Raw genomic sequence first — 25,037 nt, 5'->3', positions numbered from 1 at the left:
CACAAAGTCAGCTGCCCTCCCATCTAAATGTAGCTCTAACTGCTGCAACGCCTCCTCATCTGACCACCCATTAACCTTTTTAGCCCCCCTGATGCTGCGGGCAAACGATTTCCATGATGGAATTCCTTTGCCCGTAAATGTGCATTTGATTTTAATCTGGGTTGGGGGGCCTCTTTCCCTTGGGGGTGCGGGGGATCGTCCCGTTTCTGACACCACTTTGTCGGGGTCGCTGGCCCCCGAGATCCCTCCCTCGATAATGCTAATGGCCGGGCTGACATCATTACTCGCTCCCCTGCTGCTAGGCGAGCCACTGCTGGGTTCCTCACCCATGGGGTGGGAGCCGTCGCTCGAGGATTACCCTCCAGCGTGGGTCCGCGTAGTAGGCATGGTTAGTTAGTTACCGAGTGGTATTACGTCCCCTTCACACTACCACGATACTTCCCTTTCCTAGTCGCGCACCTGTTTCCTCCACGTAGTGAACACACGCGCACCCACACGCGCAGCTCCGCGCAGCGCTCACTCACGTGGCGAACCACTGTGTACACAGCACCACACACGTTCACACCTCTCAACGAGATCACACGAGGCCACGATCAGCTATTAATGATTTATTGTTTGCTACCTGGGAATTGATGTTACATCAGTATGAATCGACGAGGCTGGCCTATTCTACTACCCCTGGACCTATTCCCTATTTATCGGCTATGATCCTAACTCACCTTCTTACTCACTGTTAGGTGCCCACGGCAGTCCGTTGATCCCGTGCTCGCAGCGTACCTCGATGCGTCTCACGGACGTCCGGGTCGCTAGGCTGGAGAGCGTCTTGTCGCCTGGTGCTGGAGTAAGAGAGAGATCTCTCGTTTTCGCCCCCTTTTTATCGTCCCTACATCAAAGGGTTGTTGCTCCGCCTGTCGTCGCTCCCCTTCCAGTTTTTCTTTAACAATGGGCGCGCGCGCCCGTCAGGCCGCGTGCGCCCATTGTGCCTTTGATATGCTAATCGGATGCGCAGCGTGTGCGGCGTTAATTCTAATTAATCCCTTTCTCATGCATGGCGCCTTGGTCATGCACATTATGCAGCGGCGTCCATCGCAACGGCCTGCTGTGGAAGTTAAGCGCGGAGCCTCCGCATGTCTCCACCACCTGCCCCATCAATTGCGCACTATGCGCCCGAGTCGCCTCTCTGATTATTTGCAATTCCCGCCCTATCCTTTAACTTCCCTAACAATGGCACCTACGCACTCGAGCCCGCTTTGGCACGCTAAACTATGCCGCCCCGTCCCTCCTCTGCCTGTCTCGTCGACCCGTGGGGGTGTGTGTGGGGGGATGTGCTTCAACCGCGGTGGCCGAATGCCCTTCGCCGCAACCATACCATCTTAAGGCCGGTCGCAGCGCCGCGGTGCAAAGTAGCGTCGGGGGAGGTCGTCCAATTCCCTGGTCGCCGGAAACCGTGAAAGTTAATCCCGATAAGGGCTTCTCAGATAAAAACCGGTCGGTCAGGTGACCTCCCCTCGGAGCTCTATGGGGGGGGGGGGGGATGCGTGCGGGTGTGTTCATGTGAGGTGAGGTGAGGGGGACCCGGGGTCGGCTCCGTCGCTTGGTGGTGGCGAGGTCGTAGATGGGGCGCCTGCTGAACGGCTTCGTGGCGGCGGCATCACACAACACTGTTACAAGCAGACACCCGCATGGACGCCGCGTCAATTTATCACGCACACAACCGGACGAACACGCTCCGCAACCCAGCGAGTTAAAAAAAACACGCGATCGCAACCCGGCACACGCAAGATGGGTGAAGTTATTATTATTTTTCTTGGGGCCGGGTGCTTGTCATGTAACGACTCGCCTGGCAAACTGTGAATAGCGGAGGGCGGCAAGGTGGAGCACTGGGACGCCCCGAAGAATCTTGCATGGTGAATACGGCCTGCTCTTGCGCCACCCGAACGTGTGGAACTCCCCCTCCGCAGGCGTTGATGTCGGCGGGAGCGGCATTTCGGCAGCAGGAGTCGGCACGATGCTCGCCGTCGTGGTGCGTGATGATTCTGTCGTCGGATAGCGCGCGTAGCTCATCCACTGCTGGATGTCTTGGTTCCCAGCGGGTGTTGGTCGGTTTGTGGTCGAACACACGGCACATTCGATGGCGCTCTCCTCTTCCTCACGGGCGGCCGGTCAGGCTTTTTCCACTGCTACGTTCTCTCTCCTTGCTTTCGCCTTTGGCGTGCAGCTGACAGCTTCACACGGGCACCCGCTGATGCCTCTCCCGCCCTCACTTCAGGGATGCGCTGGAACCACACATCGTCACTTCGTTCTGCGAGAAGCGACACCGACCATCGGTGTCGGTGCCTGCTCCCTCGCGACGGCAACGCAAGCCTGAGCCAGGCTGAAACCAGACTCAAACCAGACTGTAACCAGACTGTACTGCGTGATGTGCATTTTGTGCTTAAAAACAAAACGTGAAACCCCCTCCCATCTCTGCGCGTCTCTTGCGAGAGAAAAACAAACAAAAGAACAGATGTCCTCCGCGGCACCTCCCCGTGGCCTCTCCCCGCGCTCCCTCTGAGTGCTTGTCATCTCGAGACCCCTTCATACATATTTATGGCTGGCATGTGTTTGTGCCGAACCGTTGGAAGACAAAGGGGGCCGGGGAGGCTTTGGTTCTATGGGATACATATTGTGTGTTCCTGTGTGTTAGATTTATTCCTTGTATCTCTTATGAGTTACCCCCGGTCTTAATATATCATGGTTATTATTCGGTTCATGTTTAATCAATATTCGTAATGCTCCTCGTTACGTCATTATTTTGAGGGTTTTGCCAAGTTCCGTTATGAGTCTGTCTCCAGGGATTTTTTTTATTTTAAAATATATTTTTCGATGCTGGGGAATAGTTTTAGTTTGGACTTAAGTTTTTAGTGATGGCAGGGCTCATGTATTGGTTCATTTGGTGAAGTTGCATAGATAGAAAGATACAATATAAAATAATATATATGTGGTGAATACGAGTAATATAAGGGAATTAATAATAAAGCCACTATTGTAGACTGCAGTCTTATCACGTTGATTTGTTCTTTTTTCTGAGTTTCAAACTTTTAACGTTAAAGAAAACGCGAGTTGTAACGTTGTTTGTCTCTGCTCTGCATATTATTTGTGCACCTCCAGACGTTTTGGGAATGTCGGGTCATAGACCTTTCGTCAATCTGGAGATTTCCAGATAGTCTGTAACCTCTCTTTGCCCCAAGCTTGTTGTTTAATGGAATTTTACGACCTCCAGATGCTTGGTGTGGCTTATGAGGGGTAGAGTTGAGAGTTTTGGGGGTATATGATTTTTTTATATATTTTTTTTTCTATTATTATTTTAAAATATTATTGGCTGAATTATTCTTAATATGAATTTGGAAAAAGGGGCATAAATACAACAGCACCATGAGGCACCACAGTGGTGACAGTCTGGGGAAGCTGAAGATCGCAGGGGTGGTTTGTGTAGGCTTTGTGTGTGTAATGTGCATTATACACAGCACCTCACATTTGTCTTCACAGATAAAGAAATTTTATTAATTGTTCGAAAGATCTGTACGCGACACGAGCCTCTTGCCAGCAGTGGACAGGCAATTTCGGCGAGGTGGGGTGTGGATGCCGCACAGCCAGGACAGACTGACATTGGATGAAACTGCACAGTTTGATTTTGAGATTACATTAACATCCAAACCAGGCAGGGCACAAGGTCGCACTGGCCCTGGGGGAACCCGTGGCCCCGGCAGAACCCGGGGCCTGGGGAAACCTGCACCGTCCCTCAATTCTCGGCTCGTGTTGAATCTTTTCTATGCAACCTTTTGAGAGTGCTGTTTGTTGCTGACCGCTTGACGTTTTGGGCCACTGCTCAGAAACCACGTTAAACAACAAAACGCCTGTACTCTGCTATTTAGACGTTAATACACTCTTACTCATATTTTGTAATTATTCCTCTTGTTTACCTCAAATCTTCACCGATTCTCAAGATCTTTCCAATCAAAGTCCCCAATTTTAGGGGGAGATTGCTATGCAGATTCCAATTGAGTAGATCACGGTGTTATTTTTAACATTTTGACTGACACGCCAGCACACAATGGCCTACTCTTGGAAATTATGCTGGATGATCTTAATCGTCCAGTATCAAGCAGACAGCACATGATATTTGCACGGTTACTAGGCACCGTGGTATTAACCAGGGCGGAAGTCGATTCACACGGGAAGCACACGACAGAGACGTCGCAGTGGCTGCTCGCTGGGGGCAGACAGGGCCTGCAGATAAGTGTGCATTTGAAATGAGGCCTACAAAGCCTCAAAGATAAGAAAAATACAGACACACGAGCTCTCAAAGAAACAGGATACAAACCCATAAAATTTAGGCCTGCAGATAGGCCCTCATGGAAATGGCCTACGCACAGGTTGAGAGACAGGGCCTCAAGGAGCCTAGATAGAGAAGAAAAATATCTTAAAGAGATGAGGCCTACAGAGCTTCATGGAGATAGGGCCTGCATAACATACAGTGTGAGGGCACCACTCTCCTAGCTCCACTGGAGGCCGCTATAGACCCTTGTTGAAGAAGACCACACATAGTTTGGGATTCTTGCTCCAGATCTCCACCCTCACCTCGGGCTCCAGGCGCGACACCGGCATGGAGCTGGGCCACAGTGACACGATCAAGATCATTAGCTCCAACACCATCACCAGCAACATAATCAGCATAAACATCAGCAGCAGCAGCAGCAGCATCAACAACACTATCAGCAGCAACAATCAAAATACTGTATCAGCAACATCACCATCAACAATCACAATCAACACCATCAACAACATTCAAATCAACACCATCACTATCAACACCATCACCGACATCAGCACCATCACCATCCCATATATTTACCACCCATTGATGACAGTCATCACTTGAGCCCGGGCTTCATCACAGTTAAGTCTGTCAGCTTTTGTGAATGTGTCTTGCTATAAGTCAATGTGTCTCTATATAGATCTGTGGATCTCTAGGTCCCACGGGTCTCTCTATAGTTATATGGGTCTCTATGTAGGTCTGTGGATCTTCCATGTGAGTCACTGGTGACCGGGCTGAAACCATCAACTCAGTAGACTTAAGAAGCCATTTTACCACAGTGGGCGGCTAAAACCTGGACTTGAACCCAGGACCTCAACGGTGCCAGCTCAGTGTTTTCGACACAATCATGATGCACTTCCTGTGTCTTTGATCAGAACCTGTTCTGTGGGAAGAGAGCGCAGCAAAGTGGTGTGGCGAACACCAGGCTGGGGGAAATAAGAAGACACGGGGAGACAAGACAGGGGGAACACAAAGGCATATGGGGACACACGGAGGAGAGAGGGAAGAGAGGTTAAATAACTTGCAGTTATATATCTTTGTAGTTGACATATAAACACAAACTGATGCAAATTACAAATACAAAGACAGTCACAGAGAGACAATTATACACATACCCAGACACTCGATGTGACACAGGTACCTTTTTAGAGACAGAGTATATCCCGATTAAACAGAATGGCAGAGAGACAGTCACAAAGACACTCGGAGACTAAAGACACAATCACAGACAGAGACACAGGGGTTCATAGAGATAACAGCCGCCATTCGTCACTAAGTAGCGGTGGCAACATCGCAACTTTTGTGCCAGACGAGGTGCACGTTGTGTGGAAGAATCGCCGGTAGGTCCCTGGACAGATCAAGGTCCCGTGGGTTGACTGAGATGACTGGCAGATGCGCACCACCTGTGCTCCCCATTGTGCAAACTTGTGCCAATGTTGTTTTGAGCATAAATACACCGCCCTCTGTTGTTGTTGGAGGGCGACTGCCTCCAACTACCCAGTAGCGTCTTTCACAAGCCGCTTCCACAGAAGCCGATCTTGACACCGCTGGTATCGGTCATTAGCAGGTCCACTCAGCTGCACATCCTTCTGTATGTACCACAGCCCAATTCCTCTAGCCCATGCCATGCCCGTTTAACTCCCTCTATCCGGCCAAATAGAGGCAGATACCAATTGAGCCATAGAAACACAGACTCACACATAGAGAAAGCCGCAGGCTCATACCCTGGCACACAGAGACACAGAGATAGATTCTTACCAGAGTCCAACCAAGGCAACTTGCACAGGAGCTCCTATCCATGGTATCCGCTGAGAAACATAATAACCACGATCATTATCACCATCATCACTATCATCATCACTGTTCCCTCGTGGTAGCGTGGTTTTTTTTCTTCAGGTCCTCCAGTTTTTCCCTCCACATTTCAAAACATGCATTTAGATTATTTGTCTGCTATAAATTTCCATGTGATAAGCAACTTCGTTGAGCTGTCATTTGTGATAGCCAGGTCACTTCTAGAAAAAATAACTAAAAGCTCAGTGGCCTTTACGTGGTAAAATGAAACTGATTTTTTTGTGATTTGCTTACCTTTCCTATACTTTGCACTCCTATCGTGTTTTTGTATTGTTCTTGTCGCTTTCTGACCTGCCCCTACTGGACATTTGTGAAAAAGAGGTTTATAACTCATCGGATTCACGCAGTATAAATAAAGATCCTGATTCTGATCATCTCCATCATGATCATCATTAGTATCACCATCATCATTGTCATCATCTTTGTCATCACCATTATCATCAGTAGCATTATCATCACTACGATGAATATTACTGCAAAAATTATTTTCACTAGTAAGGAACGTTTCACACAAAGCTGAAAGATTTGAAAGAGAGAACCAGGTGACAGAATAAGATGCAAAGATGAAGACAACTAACTAGTGAGAGGTTTATAGCAAGGCCGTAGCCATGGAGTCAACATTGGGGGGGACCAAATCTTCCAGGGGGTCTGGGGGTCCCCCCCCCAGAAAAAAAATCTAAATTTGGAAAGAATTTTCTGCCTAAAATATTTTTAAAAAATTCACTAACACATAGGATGGACTTTTTATTTATTTTTTACAATAATGTCGAATAGTGTATTGTATTACATTGCTCTGTTTTTTCTTTTTTTATCTTTTCTTGTTTCATTGTATGTAATGGCAGAGATTAGGGATTAATAAAGTACAACCATAACCACAATCATATAAACAGAAATCTATTTTATAGCAATATATTGGGGGGGACATTTTGAGCATATTTGAATATTGGGGAGGCTGTGTGTGTCCCACAATATATATTATAATTACGGCCTTGGTTTATAGACGCCATACACATCAGCAATGTCCGCAACCGTCCACAACCAGCCTGATCTGCACAACGAGGGAGTTCCAAAACCGGTAGGCACCAGTGGGGAGGTCCCCAACCGGCAGACACCAGTGGGGAGGTCCCCAACCGGCAGACACCAGTGGGGAGGTCCCCAACCGGCAGACACCAGTGGGGAGGTCCCCAACCGGCAGACACCAGTGGGGAGGTCCATAACCGGGGGGCACCAGTGAGGAGTTCCACAACCGGGGGCGGGGGGGCACCAGTTGATCATCACCATGACCGATAGGGAAACATCTGTCGACTGAACCTGGGCAACGATTAGCCTCCCACTATATGTGTACCGGATGTAAATTCCTCTGGCACGCCTATGGACGGCTTTTCGAATTATACGGTCGAAGATGATAAATAATGTCGGGGTCACACCCCGAGGTGAACAGGGAATAGCTTTGATTCCCGGTCACACAGCTTGAACCCGGGCCTGCCCCCACCATCATGAATATCCTTCATGATTCTGAACGATTGATCACCATCATTACTTCCATCGCCACCATTACCAATTTTCATAATCAACACCACAGTCACTACCACCGATGTTGAAACTCCTGCCCACGTTCCCATTGCTGGGGCCTGGGGAGCAGTCTGCCTCACCTTGAGGAGAGGTCTCTTCTCGAGCGTGTTCATGATGACTGGTGGAATGGCTGCAGGGAGCAGAGATTCACATAATCACCAACAACAAAAACTGCCATTCGCCACTAAGTGGTGGTGACGTCACCACGGCACTTGTGCCAGGCCAAGTGCACTCCGAGGCCATGTGAAGTTTCGAAGGCTCACTGGCAGGACAGACCCAGGTGCTATGGGTTGACTGAGATGACTGGCAGGTAGCTTCCATGCAGCGTTACACACCTAACAAACAATGCAGCTCAACTGATTTGGAGTGAGACCCCTGCTGCCAAACCGGAGCTGGTTAGAAGCATGGTTGTGGGGGTTGTGGTTGTTGTGGGGGTTGTGGTTGTTGTGGTGGTTGTGGTTATTGTGGTGGTTGTGGTGGTGGTGCTTGGCCCTCTCACCCATGGCCGGCAGGGCCATGCACACGCGGGAGAAGACGACCTGAGCAATGGCGGAGCGTGCGGCGATGCGAGACTCAGAGACACGGACTCCGTGTTCATCAGCCACGGAGACACCATGAATCAGCTCCCTATGGAGACATGGGAACATGGAGACACCGTGAGTCAGCTCCCTATGGAGACAGGGGGACATGGAGATTCCATACGTGAGCTCCCTACGGAGGCACAGGGACATGGAAACACTGAATTAGCTCCCTATGGAGACACGGAGACAAAGGGACACAGGGAGACACTGGGAGAGACACGAGGAGGAACAAGGGGAGACATACGGGAAGGCGCATGGGAATACAAAGAGATGCACAGGGAGGCACACGGAGAGACATACGAGGAAGAACAAGGGGAGACACACAGGGAGACACACACGGAGACACACAGGGAGACGCATGAGGAGATACACGGGGAGTCGCATGGGGAGATGCAGGGAGATGCATGGGGAGATGCAGGGAGATGCAGGGAGAGATGCACTGGAAGACACGGGGATAAGCATAGGGAGGCACAGTGAGGCGCATGTATCACCTCTGCCGCATGAAGGGGACGTTGATGCAGTTGGCGGCAGCGACAGCGGCGAAGGGGACCAATCTCCCCATGATGGGCGGCAGCGTCTGCATGACAACGGTGATCAGGATGGGGGTGGGGGAGGAGGCACCACGGCGCACACGCATGGAGATGCATTGAGACGCACAGAGATGCACGGAGGTCACACAGACTCAATGGCTGAGCTGCGGACTCGACCCCCCTGCACCGATATTGCGGAGCTGAATGGCGCCGGCAAATGCGCAGGCACCCAGGATGAGAGCCTCGTCGAGTCTCAGCACTCTCTTGCTGGAGGCTCCTACCCAGTGTTTACGCTGGGCAGCGGTGATTGCTGCTGCTGTCACAGCTCCTCTGTGCAATCCCAATGGACGTGAGTTTTGCTGATCCCATCTGTGGAGGACAATATTCCTGACATGCAATATCCCGGTGTCTCCAAACTAAGCTGTATCTGCGGCAGCAGTTACATTGGGGAAACTAAGCGACATGTCTCGGACCGTGTTCGTGAACATAAGGCAGATCTGAAACACGGTAGGACCAATACTTCTGCCGTAGCTGATCATTATTTGAATGTGGTTGGCTTACACGAATTTGATTTGTCTAAAACGATGGTACTTTGCAAGCCTACTGGCTATCAACAAAGATTCGTTCATAAAGCCATCCACTTAAAGAGACACAATTTCAACCGAGAAGACAGTTATAAACTCAGCAATCGGGAAAATGTCAAAACTGGGTGGTTTTTAACTTTTGCCGACAAAACTGGATCCCAAATGTCAAAACTGGGTGCACCCTGGGTGGCCAAAAACTTGAGTTTTGGAAACTCAGGGTGCACCCAGTTTTGACATTTGTCAAATACACTTGATAATTGTATACTAGCACAGTGTGCCAGCACCCCATTCATCCAAACACTTGGTATTTGTATACTGGCACACTGTGCCAGCCCCCCATTCATCTAAACACGTGGTATTAGTATGCTGGCACAGTGTGCCAGCACCATATAACTACACACACTTGATATTTGTACGCTGGCACAGTGTGCCAGCACCCCAACGACCAACATTTCAAGCTACGGCTCGGACTCGGAAGTGAGCCCGGGGCGGGCTTGCGACCAGGCGGGCGCACTGCCACCTTGCTCACATTCGAATGGCAACCCTCCACCCCAAGAAGACTTTTACCACGCGCCGCGAGGCCATCCACGGCATCCAAGACTTTGCTTTGCAACAAGGCAAGCGCGCGGTCCTTGACCTCAAGCGAAGCGGCGGACGGCACGTTGCCATCGTCTGCTCTAGTTCAACACCTTGTTCCTTCAAGGTGAAGCTGACGAAGCTCAGGGGGGAACGACGCGGCTTCCGCGTCTCGGCGCTGTGCACGGATCACCACGGCTGCACGGGCACTACCAAGATCACGCAGCGCCAAGTGGAGGCGAACACGACAGCCCGTTCGGCCTTTCGCGCCAACCCCCGTACCTCCGCACCAACTGTCATTGCCCAGGTCGCCGACGTTGCTCGCGTCATTGTCCCGACCCGGATGATGTACCGCGCCAAGGACACGTGCATCGCGGCGAACGAGAGTGCGGCCCATGCAGGCTTCGAGTTCATCAACTCGCTGGTGGAGACGTTCGGCAAGCTCAACGCGACGACCTGCAGTGTGCGAGAAGACGCGGGCATCTTCTGGGGTGCGTTCATCTGCAACCCGATCGCACGCTCGTTGCAGCCAAGTCTTCAACGCGTCGTCGGCATCGACGGGTCGCACATGAAGGCGCGCGCCTACAATGGAACCATGCTCGTCCTCGTTGGGCGCGACGGCAACAACCGCAACGTCCTTCTCGCCGTGGCGCTGGTGCCGTCCGAGACGGCAGCGGCCTACGACTGGTTTCTCAACTGCTGCACGACCAACGACATCGAGCTCGACGGCACGCCGGTCTTCTGCGATCGTGGCACGGGCATCCTAGCCTCCGACTGGAAGGACCTCATGCTCATCCACTGCACGCGGCATTTGATCTGCAACGGCGTGGACAACATCGGCTCCGCGTTCACGCCCGACCTCCAAGGCATCATCTACGATGCCCAAGGGTGCGCCTCCGAGGCCGCGTTCCGCAGCTCCTTGGGCTGCTTGGGCGTAGCTCTGCCTGCGGTGGCCACGTACTACAACAAGATCGACCCCCACACGTGGGCGCTCTACCCGCACCTGCACACGACGCCATTGTACGGCTGGCGCACGACGAACTTTGTGGAGTCCACGAACAGCGAGGCCCTGCCGGCTCGCGAGATGGACCCCTTCCACTTCCTCATGCACCACATGGAAGACATGATGACGACGGCCTTTGCCCACCGCAGCGACGCCGAAAAGTGGGCCGCTCAAGGGCGTGTCATTACGCCGTACGCTCAAGGACTCATCGACGCTCAGCAGGCGTTGGCCCCGAGGTACAAGGTCTACGAGAGTACCTCGACGCGTGCATACGTCAAGGATCCAGACGCCTACACCTCTGCCAAGCGCCGAGTCGATCTCAGCTCTCGGTCGTGCACGTGCGGGTACATGAAGCAGATGGGCTTGCCGTGTCGGCACTACATTCGTGCCCTCATGGCGTTTGGGCGGATGCCCGAGCTCTACGACGCATGTGCGGTGTGTTACCAAGTCTCTGCCATCAACACGACATGGACCTCGGTTGCCGGTATCGAGCTGCCCATTGCCAAGGAGCTGCAACGCGACAACACCATGATGCCACCTCCTCGCCAGAAGAAGGCTGGCCGCCCGAAGAAGCGTCGGATTCGCAACCGTGGCGAAGGTGGCCCATTGGGCCTCACGCGGTGCTCCTTCTGTCGCGCCAAGGGCCACAACAAGCGCTCTTGCCCGTCGAAGTAGTTATATATATGTAACAAACATGTTTTGTTCTAAGTGTGCAGCACCATACTTCTCGACGCAAACACTATCTACCGTTGTTCTACTGTAGTAGGTGTAGCATGCAAGCTGGCACACTGTACCAGTATACAAATGGCAAGTTCGTGTATGTTCGCGAGCTGAAAGTGTTACTGTAGTTGCAAGCTGGCACACTGTGCCAGTATACATATGGCAAGTAAGTGTTACTGTAGTAGCGAGCTGGCACACTGTGCCAGTATGCAAACGGGAAGTTTGTGGTGCAAGGTATGGAACATGAGCCACGAGAAACATCATTTGGAACGCTCTAAATCTGTGGCGACATATGGATGAATAACGCAAGGACCTAAACGTGTACAAAATGATACATTAAATCGTACACCTTCTTCACCCAGTTTTGACATTTGTCCACATTGAATATCACCCAGTTTTGTCATATCAAAAAGCACCACCCTGTTTTGCCTGTCGTTTTCCAAGACCACCCAGTTTTGACATTTGGGATCCAGTTTTGTCGGCAAAAGTTAAAAACCACCCAGTTTTGACATTTTCCCCTCAGCAATCATTGGAAAGATGTCATCAACCACTTTGGGTCATGACTTGATTTGTACTTTCTTGTCAACCTCCACCGTCAGCCATGTGAATGTGTGGAGCGAGGTGCAATGCCCCCCATCTCTACCCCCTCTCTCTCCCCCGATCTCTACCCCCCCCTCTCTCTCCCCCCTCTCTCTTTCCCTATCTCTACCCCTTCTCTCTCCCCCTTGTCTTCTCCTGCATTAGCATTGCCTGCCCCATTCATGCTGCTGACACACTTGGACTGCGCCACTCGCCGCTCAGGGCTGGCTCCACGGCTCATGTGCCCTGCCCACTCACAGCTTTGGCCCACCCATTCATGCTGCCCCGCAGGACTTGTCCCCACTTCTTCTGACACTTGGGCTGCGTCCATTTCAAGGCTTTATAAACAGTTGCAGTTGGAGGCTTGCCCACTTTTCTCTCCGCCTGATGACGACCTCTTGTGTTGCGTTCGAAACGTCGTGAGTTTTGGGTTTCATAAAAAAAAAAACATTTTATTATTATTATTTTTATTTTATACTTTTCTATCTACGTGACTTTACCGAAAGAACCAAAGAATAATCAAGACATCGTTCACCACTGAGCCATGGCCGGGAATCGCATGGGATGGGGGGCTGGGGTCGCAGTCGGGATCAGGGTCGTGACCTCTTACCTTGGCGAGGGACTTCAGTGCCAGCGCGGTAGCCACGGCTCCCGATGTGGCACAAATATATGCGCTTGCCAGCTGCCTGCAGCAGGAAAAACAAGTGTCACGACTGAGACACTTATTCATAGACCCGTATCTCCTCTCATGTCCTTTGTCCTCGAGTCCCTGCACGTCTCCCCATTTGTCCCCGTGTGTCTCCGTGTGTTCCCGTGTGTCACCCTGTTTGTCGCTGTGTGTCTCCCTGTATCCCCGGTGGGCTCCGTGTGTCCCTGTGTGTTTCCATGTCTCCCCGTATGTCCCCATGTGTGACCGTGTGTCTCTGTGTCTCCTTGTGTCTCCCTATTTGTCCCCGTGCATCCCCGTAGTCCTTTGTCCCTGTATCTCCGTGTCTCCCCGTGTGTCTGCCGTGTCTCCCCATGTGTCCCCATGATCACATGGTGCTCATGGGTGCGACTCCGCTGCGGTTCGTGAAGTTGACGATGGCATTGAATGACTGATTGATCCACTGCCAGAAAACCACCGCCGGGGTCGATCTAGAGCAAAAGGCAACAATCAACTATTACAGGCAACCATCAACCATCATGGGCAACAATCTACCACTACAGGCAACCATCAACAACCACGGACAACGATTAACCACCACGGGCAACCATCAACAAGTCAACTGACCATCAGCTGATATTAGTGCATAGGTAAGTAGGTGAGTGTGTTGGTGAGCGAGTGCTGACCGGTAGAAAGTGAGCATGCAGCCTGTGATGGTCATGTTGGCCGGGACCTGGGCTGACATGCGGCCGATGAGCAGCATCTTCTCCCCGGTTTCCGGGTGGAACGCAGAGTCATGAGCATACTTAGCACGCCACACCTACACCACCACCATCACCACCACCACCACTATCATAACTACCAATACCAATACCCACCATTCGCCACGAAGTGACGGTGACATCACCATGGCACCTGTGCCAGGCCAGGTGTACTTTGAGGCCACGTGAAGTGTCGAAGGCTCACTGACAGGTCTCGGGACAGACCCAGGTGCCATGGATTGGCTAACTGAGATGACCAGTAGATGCACTAGCTACCCCCTACTCTGCTAACGTGTTGCATTTTAGCTGTCTTGCGCTCCGCTTGTTGTTGTGAGTGTCACTCCTCTGCCCTCTGTTGTTGCTAAAGGGCTACTGCCTCCAACTGCCCGGTAGCATCCTTCACCAGCCTCCTCTATAGACGCTGATCATGACACCGCTGCTACCAGTCGTCGGCAAGTCCACTCAGCTCAAAATCCTCCCGTACCGCATCAGTCTATCTCTTCTCCTGCCCATGTCCGTTTAGCCTCCTCTATGTGGCCAAACAGGAGCTGCGTGGGCATGCGGTAACTGGGCATGCGGACTACATGACCCAGTCAACGCAGCCTTACCTGCCGGAGGAGCTCAATGATGGATTTGTGAGCTTCTCAAACAATCCAGCATGGTTAAACCCAGGATGGATAGTAGGCATGCCAGCCTGAATATCTCTAACCATCGCAGATGTTCCATTAGAGGGGTCCATGTTTCACCAGCATAGAGCAGGGAGGGCATGCCTGTGGCTAAGAAGACCTGAAGCTTCATGCGCAGTGACAGACCAGGTAGCTTTCACACAACATTGCGCAGCCGACTGAAATATACTGCCGTCCAACTGATTAGAAATGAGACTTCTGCTGTCAAACCGGAGCTGGTCATAAGCACAAACACACTGCCCAGGTAAGGGGAACTCTCCACTCTCTCCACAACTGCTCCATCACCAATGGGGAGCTGAGGGGGTGGAGTGTTTGGTGGCACAAAATACCAAAGCAGGTGCTTAGTTTTAGTGGGGCTGATGGTAAGACCCCACCTCTTAGTGGCAAACTCCATGGTTCAGCAGCACCGCCTCCAACTCACCCTCTGAGTGAGCAACAATCACCAGATAATCAGCATACATTAGATGGTTGACCAATAGGGGGCCATACCTCGACCGCACCCAAGCATCGATCAGCCTCCCGTTGTATCTGTACCAGCAGATGTAAATTCCTCCAGTACAGCCATAGAAAGCTTGTTGAACTATGTGGGCAAAGATTATGTTAAAAAATGTAGGAGCCAGAGGACATCCCTGTTGCACCCTAGGTGAAGAGGGAATGGCTCCTACTCCTGGCCACGTAGCTTTATCCAGGCCTGCCCACCCATCATGACGGCCCTTAATGATTGTAAGCAGACAGTCAGGGACTCTAAAAACCTGAAGAACTGCCCACAACCCTGGCTTGTTGATGGTATCATAGGCCTTGACCAGGTCAATAAAGCAGAAATGTAGGTCTTGTTGGAATTCCCTACACCTCTGCTGTAGCAAACGGACAGGGAATATGGCATCCGTGCAGGACCGCCCTGGTCTGAAACCACATTGGGGCTTTGCAAGCCTCTCCTCAGCGTGCCTGGCAAGGTGATGTTGAATAATCCTTGCCAGGACCTTTCCCAGCACACTGAGAAGAGAGATGCCCCTATAGTTGTAACAATCTGTGTGGTCCCCACTCTTAAACAGGGGGACCACCAGGGATTCTTCTAATCCTGCATAACCTGTCCTGTGGTCCAGACAGTTGTGATGATGTCATATCGGAAAGTCTGCACACAGATGCCACCCTCCCTCAGAATTTAGCTTGGGAGATCATCTCTGCCCGGTGCTTTTCTTGGTCTCAGACTTCGGATTGCCCCTCACACTTCCTCCACAGAAGACACCTCAGCCAACCATTCAGAAGGGTAGCTATTTCTGCCAATATTTGAGGCACCGCAGCCCTTGCATGGTCGTCCCCACCTTGCCCTGTGATGTCTGGGCTGAGGTAATTCCCTTCCCCCAAAACCTCACAAAAGTGCTCTGTAAACCTGCAGACTTGTTCCTGGGGGTCAGAGATCAGATTACCATTCTTTTCTTTAAGGATGGTGAAAGGTGAGGCGCTGCACGTTACTTTTACGATGGAATTAAAAAGTAATTTTTGATTGCGGGCTACTGAGGCAGATTCCATATCCCCAGCAACCTGCCCCCACCACTCATCCTTGCAGCACCGAAGGGCTCTCTGAATCTCCGAGCAAAGGCTGCGGTTAGACTCCTCATTCTCTGATGTTGGATTTTTAAGACGACGGGACTGGGCATATCGTTTTCTCTCAACCAGCCGGAACACCTCTTCTTTCAGCCAGGGTCGCTGGGGAGGTCTGGACTGCATACCCAATGCAGCCATTGCAGCTGCACAAGCCACAGTTCTGGACCTCCCCCATTTCCCCTCAGCATCAGAAGTAGGGGGCATGATGCTAACCCCAGCTGCAAGCGATATTGAAATTCCTGCTTTCAACTATCCTCAGTTAGCTGAGACCAAGCCACTGTGGGTTTGAATGGGGTCCTGGGTGTACACCCACCTGGAGTGGAAGAATGGCAGGCACATCTTACAGATGACAAGTCGATGGTCAGTGGGCAGATGAGCTCCACGGTAGGTCCTGGTGTCAAGGACATGGGCTTGCATCCGCTGGTCCGTAATTATATAGTCCAAACTCGGCGTGCATCCATGATGTTGTGTGGATGTGCCGATGCCAGAACAGCGTGTTCGTTATTATACGCCCATGGGCTGCGTAGAAGTCTAGCAGCCTCCTTCCGTTATTATTGAGCTGATCTGGCCCATGCCTTCCCATCACTCCAACCCAGGTATCTGCGTCACAATCCACTTGGGCATTACAGTCACGTAACATGATGACTCTATCCCGAGGGGCCACTTTAGCTAACACCTGGAATAGGAGGTTATAGAAGGCGTCTGACTCATCGGCCTTAAAACCACCACCACCATTCCTCGCCTCTTGTTGATGGGGAGGCGAGCCCATAGTTACCACCATCACCACCACAACCACCAAAGAGGAGTGAGGGGTGAGTGGAGGAATGAGGTGAGTGAGGAGGTGAGTGGAGGGGTGAGGAGGTGAGAAGTGAGGAGGTGAGTGGAGTGAGGAGGTGAAGATGAGGTCAGTAGAGGTGACAGTAGGTGAGGAACAGTGAGGTGAGTGGAGGTGTGAGTAGGTGAAGAGTGAGGTGAATGGAGGTGTGCGTAGGTGAATGGAGGTGAGGTGGAGTGGTGAAATAAGATGAGGTGACTGGAGCGAAGGATAAGTGAGGAGGTGAGGTATGGAACTCACATCCTCTTCGCTGAGCTCTGCATGTGAATAGCCTGCCCTGCATGCCAACATCAACAAGATGCACATCAATAAGATGAACATCAACAACATCATCAGAAACATGGTGTTGTGAGATGATTATGGTAGTGGTGTGGTAGTGTGATGGTGATCATGGTGTGGTGGTGGTAGTGGTGTGATGGTGAACGTGGTGTGGTGGTTTGGTGGTTTGCTGGTAGCCGTCTGGTGGTGGTGGTGACCATATACTGAGACAGGCGTGGGTGGAGCGGTTACTTGACGAGTGGGGGAGGGGTTCCCACCGGAAGTCGGTCACGATGGAGCGCGCCTGCTCGAGTTCGTGGGAACTCAGCAGGAGATTTCGGGGGTCCGTGACGGCAAAGAAATGGAGGGCGCGCCCCCAAAACGTCGACTGGTCCCAGCGGGGTGATCGCAGGTCCACGACTCGGGGGAGAGCAGAGCCCCCCTCGCCCATCGCCCTGTGGTGGGAGGGAGATGGGAGGTGGGTTACATGTCTCTGAAGGCTTCCGCAGATTACTACTAATCCCATTTGTACGTCAACTTCATGCCGCACATCGGTGAAGTGGCTGCCACGGATTTTTTAAAACCAGTCTCGTAATCCTTATTAAGATATTATCGATGGCTGAGTCGGCTTGGCGTCTACATATTTTTACTGGTTAAGGCGCGTGCCGTATTCACCGTAATAACCGTGCTGGCGAGATTTATATTGTCTTAGCGAGGTCATGTCTCATGGCCATGTTATCTGGCTGCCGCAGATTACTAGACGATATGATCCCGTGTTAAGTATTGAAACGTCGCTGCCTCGCATTTCTACACTTTACGGTCCAATATTAACAATCCAGTAGTCAATTTAGGAAGCTACGTGGCTTCAACAGACTTCTAATATAGTCCCCACAAAACTATAACCTATAGCTGCGGAGGAGCGGATATCCGAATTGGACGCCAAACCACGGCTAACATTGTTATTGTAGCAAGTTATATCTGCATCAACTTGCACTGACGCGCGTGGTGAAGTATGGTCAAACAACACCCGTGACCAACAGGCGTGGGGAGGCTTTCCTTCAGCAGTGGATTGAGAAACAGATGAAAGTTCCTGATTTTATATTTAGACTATGGAATTGTACGCTGCTCCCACTGAGTTCCAGAAGACAGACCTGACCCATTACCATCTTAGCTGTCACGCGGCCGCTGAGGATTTCTGTCAGTCCCTCCAAGCCATTGCCAGTACTGCCATGCGGCTTCCACGGATATCTCGGGAACCTGGTCATAGTTGTAAAACATCCACGTAACCATTGCGTTTTTTTTTATTTATCCCCGGAGCTGTGTTAACGATCGTCCCGATCGGCAAGCACTTACTTGGCTTCCGCGGATTTCTGAGATTCTTGTGAAGAGGTGGTAGCGGATGAGGAGTGGACGCGAAAAGGAGGTGGTTATTTTGATGTGATTGAGGTATTTATTAGTTAATGAGGTTAAATCTGTTTGTCATGGTTTCATGGAATGGTGAGCTGACGATGTTATTTGATGTGGTGAGTTGATGTCGTGAGGTGGTGATGAGAAGTAGTGAGGTGGTGATGAGTAGTGATGTGGTGAGTTGAGTGGATGACGAGGTGGTGAGTGGATGAGGTGGTGAGTTGAATGAGAACTGGCAGCCCCCCCCTCACCTGCACTTGAGGGGGGTGGGGTGCGGTGCGTCACGTGACCGCGTGGGTGGAAACCGCGACCACCATAAAGACTCTAATTATAGCAGGGGGCACCTTGCCAGTGTTTACACACACGGTTACACAGCGCGCTAACCACTACACACAATCACACTCCCACTGTAGAAGATGGGGAGAGCGCACACACTCCACGTACACAGCTGATTCTCGCTGCGAGGAGGCGGTGCGAGTCTCGGTGGCGCTAACGCACGAGCGCCTTTGCCTCTCGTCGTTGCGGACGTTCACGGTTCTAATGCCGCCCCGGTTAATACTGCGTGTTGAACCATATAACTACGACGTGCCGTCATTCGCAAAGCGTAGTACGTCAGTGTGTCAATGGCTCCACGCTCCAAATTTCCCAACTCTGGCAATGTACACAGCAGCAACACATTTTTGGAACCTTTTTCCAGCATCCAAATGAATGAAAAATAAGAATAAGTTTGACCCTTTCTTACAATAAAACAGTTAAGATGTTCAAACACCAAAAACTGTAGATCCCTTTTGCAAGGTATCAAGTCTGCATTAACCACACATACTTGTGGCAAAACATGCAAACAGACATGCTCTGATAATAAATGCATTCTTTGGAACGGATGTGTGTAGGCCAATCAGTTTCAAAGACAATGCATTTAATTGCATGTTTTTCCGCAGAGCAGCTGAAATCGCCGCACAACCTTCCGGCGAGCCCTTGGCAGGACCCTCATGACTCAGCGAGGCGCTCCTCCTGGGTGAACGCGTGGAATGAAGTCGGTGGTGGTGGTGCTGGTGGTTGGGGTAGTTGGGAGTGCAGTTCATGCGGAGCCGCCGACTCTCACGCGCGGCACCGGCAGAGCGTGACTGCTGATGCGGCAATGTCGAAACCGGTCTGGGGTGTGCGTACGTGGGACCCATGGTTCTCGATCATTAATGAAAAGTCAATCACGATGCGCCAGTCTCTCTCTACTGCTGGATGAACACCTCCGTTCTCGGTGTGCCGACGGCCCGATGTCTCTCGTCGGTGTGTAGGCGCAGCTCTGCAACTGCTCGCTACTCGCCACTGCTGCTGGCAAAAGGGGCCTCCACTCGAGGGAGCTCCAGAGAGATTCGGCCAACTCTTCCATGCTGACGAGATATCTTGAAAGAGATGGGGAGTACCCACTTTACCCCACCACCCGCAGTGACCTACCTGCACGTCGACTTAACCCATTTAGAATCAGAATGTTTATTTATACCGGAGGAATCATATGAGCTATTAAGCTCTTTTTCACAGATGTCCTGGAGGGGCGGGTAAGAAGGTTACAACTAACAATACAAAAACATAAGTGCAAAGTACAATAAAGGTAAACAAATCACCCAAACACATCAAAAGAAACCATCCCCATCCTGCCATGCAAAGCTCAACGAGGTATTCACATCGCTGCTGGGGGGAGGTGGAGTTTATGAACTCCGCTCCGTTGTTTAAACTGCTGTGCCAGGATCTCGAACAGGCATTTTTCCCCACTTACAAGTATCACACTCACGATATATTTAAACACCATGCTCCTAATTGTATGTGCTGGCTATGTGGACAAGACCCCCAATCCCGGTCTTCAGTGCCCCGTGCCCCGCCACCCAAGCCGAACACGTTTAACCACCCCCCACGTCCGCTGTCGTTCCTGACTTAGTGCGCTTGGCCAACGATGGCAGCGTCAATCTCGAATCAAATTGAAGCTTTGGTTCAGAAATAACATTCAGAAATGACACGTTCTTATAAATATCGAGAGGACATCCATATAGAGCGATGAAATCATCGCAGGATCGTGACAAGTGCCAGCGGTGGCTCTAAGAAGCGATACATCCAGCAGTGGATCGACACTGGCTGTCCACGCGTGTTCTATTGAATCGTGGGGATGCAACGATTATGTGAACAGGCTTCCCCGAGGTGGGCTCATTCTCAAATGAGTAGTTGGTGAACGTCATCATTAGGGAGACAAAGACGGCTGGGCGTGGTGCTGGTCATCTATCCGCTCGTGCGCGGCCTTCATCGACACCTCCGCACTCACTCAGCACTTGGTCTGGTCTCTAGGCCGCGGCTTCGGCACAACACAACCGACGCGGCGCCGGCGGCCGCCTACGGAAAATAGTTCCGCGTCCGGCACCACCGAACGCTTTTAAAAGCCTGAGCACCGCTCACGCGAGGCGGTGTTTCACCGCTGAGGCAGAATAGTTTTCCGTGGCGGATGAATACCGGCACTCGGATCGCGTTATGATGCACAATGCGATTTCTGGAGTCGATTCTGGTGGTTCCGTGAGCAGTTTGCAAGTGAGTCGCAATTACCGTGAATCGATTCAGAGTTTTTTTTTATGAAATCGATTCCTACAGCCTGCAGTGGAGGCCCGAGGTGAGGTGTATGTGGTGAGTGCGAGCGTGTTGTTGTAAGTAACAGCCTTGTGGTGATATAGTGAGTGTGGTGAGTGAGAGTCTGGTTAGAGAGTGAGTGTGGTGAGTATGTGGTGAGTGAGAGAGTGTGTATTGAGAGAGACTGTGTGGCAAATAGACGTGTGTGTGGTGAAATAGAGTGTGTGTGGTGAGAGAGAGTGGTGTGTGTGGTGAGAGAGGGAATGTGTGTGTGGTGAGAGAGAGAGTGTGTGTGTGTGTGTGGTGAGAGAGAGAGTGTGTGTGTGTGTGTGGTGAGAGAGAGAGAGTGTGTGTGTGTGTGGTGAGAGAGAGAGTGTGTGTGTGTGGTGAGAGAGAGAGTGTGTGTGTGGTGAGAGAGAGTGGTGTGTGGTGAGAGAGGGAATGTGTGTGTGGTGAGAGAGAGAGTGTGTGTGTGTGTGGTGAGAGAGAGAGTGTGTGTGTGTGGTGAGAGAGAGTGTGTGTGTGTGTGTGTGGTGAGAGAGAGAGAGTGTGTGTGTGTGTGTGGTGAGAGAGAGAGAGTGTGTGTGTGTGGTGAGAGAGAGAGTGTGTGTGTGTGTGTGGTGAGAGAGAGAGAGTGTGTGTGTGTGGTGAGAGAGAGAGTGTGTGTGTGGTGAGAGAGTGTGTGTGTGTGGTGAGAGAGAGAGTGTGTGTGTGTGTGTGGTGAGAGAGAGAGAGTGTGTGTGTGGTGAGAGAGAGAGTGTGTGTGTGTGTGGTGAGAGAGAGAGAGTGTGTGTGTGTGTGGTGAGAGAGAGAGTGTGTGTGTGTGGTGAGAGAGAGAGAGTGTGTGTGTGTGGTGAGAGAGAGAGAGTGTGTGTGTGTGTGTGTGGTGAGAGAGAGAGAGTGTGTGTGTGGTGAGAGAGAGAGAGTGTGTGTGTGTGTGGTGAGAGAGAGAGAGTGTGTGTGTGTGGTGAGAGAGAGAGTGTGTGTGTGTGTGGTGAGAGAGAGAGAGTGTGTGTGTGGTGAGAGAGAGAGTGTGTGTGTGTGTGGTGAGAGAGAGAGAGTGTGTGTGTGTGTGGTGAGAGAGAGAGAGTGTGTGTGTGTGGTGAGAGAGAGAGAGTGTGTGTGTGTGTGGTGAGAGAGAGAGAGTGTGTGTGTGTGGTGAGAGAGAGAGTGTGTGTGTGTGTGGTGAGAGAGAGAGTGTGTGTGTGTGGTGAGAGAGAGAGAGTGTGTGTGTGTGGTGAGAGAGAGAGTGTGTGTGTGTGGTGAGAGAGAGTGTGTGTGTGTGTGAGAGAGAGAGTGTGTGTGTGTGGTGAGAGAGAGAGAGTGTGTGTGTGTGGTGAGAGAGTGTGAGTGTGTGTGTGTGAGAGAGAGAGAGTGTGTGGTGTGTGGTGAGAGAGAGTGTGTGTGTGTGGTGAGAGAGAGTGTGTGTGTGGTGAGAGAGAGAGTGTGTGTGAGTGTGTGTGTGTGAGAGAGAGAGTGTGTGTGTGTGTGTGGTGAGAGAGAGAGTGTGTGTGGTAAGAGAGAGTGTGTGTGTGTGTGGTGAGAGAGAGAGTGTGTGTGTGTGTGTGTGGTGAGAGAGAGAGTGTGTGTGTGTGGTGAGAGAGAGAGAGTGTGTGTGTGTGGTGAGAGAGAGAGAGTGTGTGTGTGTGTGGTGAGAGAGAGTGTGTGTGTGTGGTGAGAGAGAGAGAGTGTGTGTGTGTGGTGAGAGAGAGAGAGTGTGTGTGTGTGGTGAGAGAGAGAGAGTGTGTGTGGTGAGAGAGAGAGAGTGTGTGTGTGTGTGGTGAGAGAGAGAGTGTGTGTGTGTGTGGTGAGAGAGAGAGAGTGTGTGTGTGTGTGGTGAGAGAGAGAGAGTGTGTGTGGTAAGAGAGAGAGAGTGTGTGTGTGTGTGGTGAGAGAGAGAGTGTGTGTGTGTGTGTGGTGAGAGAGAGAGAGTGTGTGTGTGTGGTGAGAGAGAGAGAGTGTGTGTGTGTGTGGTGAGAGAGAGAGTGTGTGTGTGTGTGGTGAGAGAGAGAGTGTGTGTGTGTGGTGAGAGAGAGAGAGTGTGTGTGTGGTGAGAGAGAGAGAGTGTGTGTGTGTGTGGTGAGAGAGAGAGTGTGTGTGTGGTGAGAGAGAGAGTGTGTGTGTGTGTGGTGAGAGAGAGAGTGTGTGTGTGTGGTGAGAGAGAGAGAGTGTGTGTGGTGAGAGAGAGAGAGTGTGTGTGTGTGGTGAGAGAGAGAGAGTGTGTGTGTGTGGTGAGAGAGAGAGAGTGTGTGGTAAGAGAGAGAGAGTGTGTGTGGTAAGAGAGAGAGTGTGTGTGTGTGTGTGGTGAGAGAGAGAGTGTGTGTGTGTGTGTGGTGAGAGAGAGAGAGTGTGTGTGTGTGGTGAGAGAGAGAGAGTGTGTGTGTGTGGTGAGAGAGAGAGTGAGTGTGTGTGTGTGGTGAGAGAGAGAGTGTGTGTGGTAAGAGAGAGTGTGTGTGTGTGTGGTGAGAGAGAGAGTGTGTGTGTGTGTGGTGAGAGAGAGAGTGTGTGTGTGTGTGGTGAGAGAGAGAGTGAGTGTGTGTGTGTGGTGAGAGTGAAAGAGTGTGTGTGGTGAGAGAGAGAGTGTGTGTGGTAAGAGAGAGTGTGTGTGTGTGTGGTGAGAGAGAGAGAGTGTGTGTGTGTGGTGAGAGAGAGAGAGTGTGTGTGTGTGTGGTGAGAGAGAGAGTGTGTGTGTGTGGTGAGAGAGAGAGTGTGTGTGTGTGGTGAGAGAGAGTGTGTGTGTGTGGTGAGAGAGAGAGTGTGTGTGTGTGGTGAGAGAGAGAGTGTGTGTGTGTGGTGAGAGAGAGAGTGTGTGTGTGTGGTGAGAGAGAGAGTGTGTGTGTGTGGTGAGAGAGAGAGTGTGTGTGTGTGGTGAGAGAGAGAGAGTGTGGTGAGAGAGAGAGAGTGTGTGTGTGTGGTGAAAGAGAGTGTGTGTGTGTGTGGTGAAAGAGAGTGTGTGTGTGTGTGGTGAAAGAGAGTGTGTGTGTGTGTGTGGTGAAAGAGAGTGTGTGTGTGTGTGTGGTGAAAGAGAGTGTGTGTGTGTGGTGAAAGAGAGTGTGTGTGTGTGGTGAAAGAGAGTGTGTGTGTGTGGTGAAAGAGAGTGTGTGTGTGTGTGGTGAAAGAGAGTGTGTATGTGTGTGTGAGGAGCTCACAAATCCTTGAAAGATCTGGGCAAAGTCCCATCGATGAGCTCCTCCGGCAGGCAAGGCTGCGTTGGCTGGGTCATGTAGCCCGCATGCCCAGCCACCGCATGCCTAAACAGCTTTTGTTCGGCCGGATCGAGGGGGCTAAACGGGCGCGGCACGGGCTAGAGAAGAGATGGAGTGATGTGGTACAGGAGGACGTGGAGCTGAGTGGACTTGCCGATGACTGGTACCAGCGGTGTCAAGATCGGCCTCAGTGGAGGAGGCTCGTGAAGGACGCTACTGGGCAGTTGGAGGCAGTCGCCCTCCAACAACAACGGAGGGCGGAGGAGCGACGCTCACAACAACGAGCGGAGCGCCGGGTGGCTAAAACACAGCAAGTTGGTAGGGGGCACAGGTGGTGCATCAGCCAGTCATCTCGGTAAGTCGACCCGTAGCACCTGCTGGGTCTGCCCCGTGACCTGCCAACGGGCGTTCGACACTTCACGTGGCCTCAAGGTGCACTTGGCCTGGCACAAGCGTCGTGGTGACGTCACCGCCACTTAGTGGCGAATGGCGGTTGTTGTGGTAAAAGAGAGTGTGTGTGGGGGGAGAGGGTGTGATGGGTGTGGTGCGTGATGAGTGCGTTTGTGGTGAGTGAAATTGTAAGAGGGTAGGTGAATTGTGAGCGTGTGTGATGAGTGAGAATTTGTGGTGAGAGTGTTTGTAGAGTGAGTGTGAGGGGAGTGACTACTTTGTGGTG

The 25,037-nt window shown here is 51.6% G+C and overlaps 2 protein-coding genes across 4 annotated transcripts in view; one reads left to right on the top strand and one right to left on the bottom strand.

Moving 5' to 3' along the window:
* Positions 1 to 595: 595 nt before the first annotated feature.
* On the bottom strand, positions 596 to 24,553 carry LOC144728177 (sideroflexin-3-like). Of its 3 annotated transcripts, none has more exons than XM_078607538.1 (13): positions 24,305 to 24,553; positions 17,423 to 17,599; positions 17,127 to 17,163; positions 13,686 to 13,762; positions 13,392 to 13,490; positions 12,964 to 13,039; positions 8,853 to 8,938; positions 8,280 to 8,407; positions 7,861 to 7,910; positions 6,116 to 6,165; positions 5,236 to 5,283; positions 1,841 to 4,651; positions 596 to 1,661 (listed from the first exon to the last, which is right to left on the bottom strand). In XM_078607538.1, the coding sequence occupies exons 1-12, from the start codon at positions 24,376 to 24,378 to the stop codon at positions 4,555 to 4,557; spliced, it is 999 nt and encodes a 332-aa protein (XP_078463664.1). In that variant the 5' UTR covers positions 24,379 to 24,553; the 3' UTR covers positions 596 to 1,661; positions 1,841 to 4,554. The 3 variants fall into 3 exon arrangements, with proteins under 3 accessions (XP_078463664.1, XP_078463663.1, XP_078463665.1); XM_078607537.1 differs by having other exon boundaries at positions 13,686 to 13,819; positions 24,305 to 24,549; XM_078607539.1 differs by lacking the exons at positions 13,686 to 13,762; positions 24,305 to 24,553 and adding an exon at positions 18,308 to 18,424 and having other exon boundaries at positions 17,127 to 17,158.
* Positions 20,872 to 25,037, top strand: part of LOC144727934 (KAT8 regulatory NSL complex subunit 3-like) — a gene marked incomplete at its 3' end in the record, with an annotated part of 27,153 nt that continues 22,987 nt past the window's right edge. Inside the window, exon 1 of the mRNA XM_078607063.1 lies at positions 20,872 to 21,198. The remainder of the gene's footprint in view (positions 21,199 to 25,037) is intronic.

This window comes from Lampetra planeri, chromosome 27 (genome assembly GCF_965212315.1).
Source record: "Lampetra planeri chromosome 27, kcLamPlan1.2.h2, whole genome shotgun sequence".
Taxonomy (NCBI): domain Eukaryota; kingdom Metazoa; phylum Chordata; class Hyperoartia; order Petromyzontiformes; family Petromyzontidae; genus Lampetra; species Lampetra planeri.
The sequence above is the reverse complement of the archived record's forward strand: the minus strand, read 5'-3'. Positions and strand labels throughout refer to the sequence as shown.

Coding starts and splice junctions, on each gene's coding strand:
- LOC144728177 (XM_078607537.1), bottom strand. CDS start 24,378: ATGACCCAGCCAACGCAGCCTTGCCTGCCGGAGGAGCTCATCGATGGG. Junction 17,600..24,304: donor CCCAGATCTTTCAAGGATTT/GTGAGCTCCTCA, acceptor CTCCCACCACAG/GGCGATGGGCGAGGGGGGCT. Junction 13,820..17,126: donor CAGAGCTCAGCGAAGAGGAT/GTGAGTTCCATA, acceptor GTGGTGGTGTAG/GTGTGGCGTGCTAAGTATGC.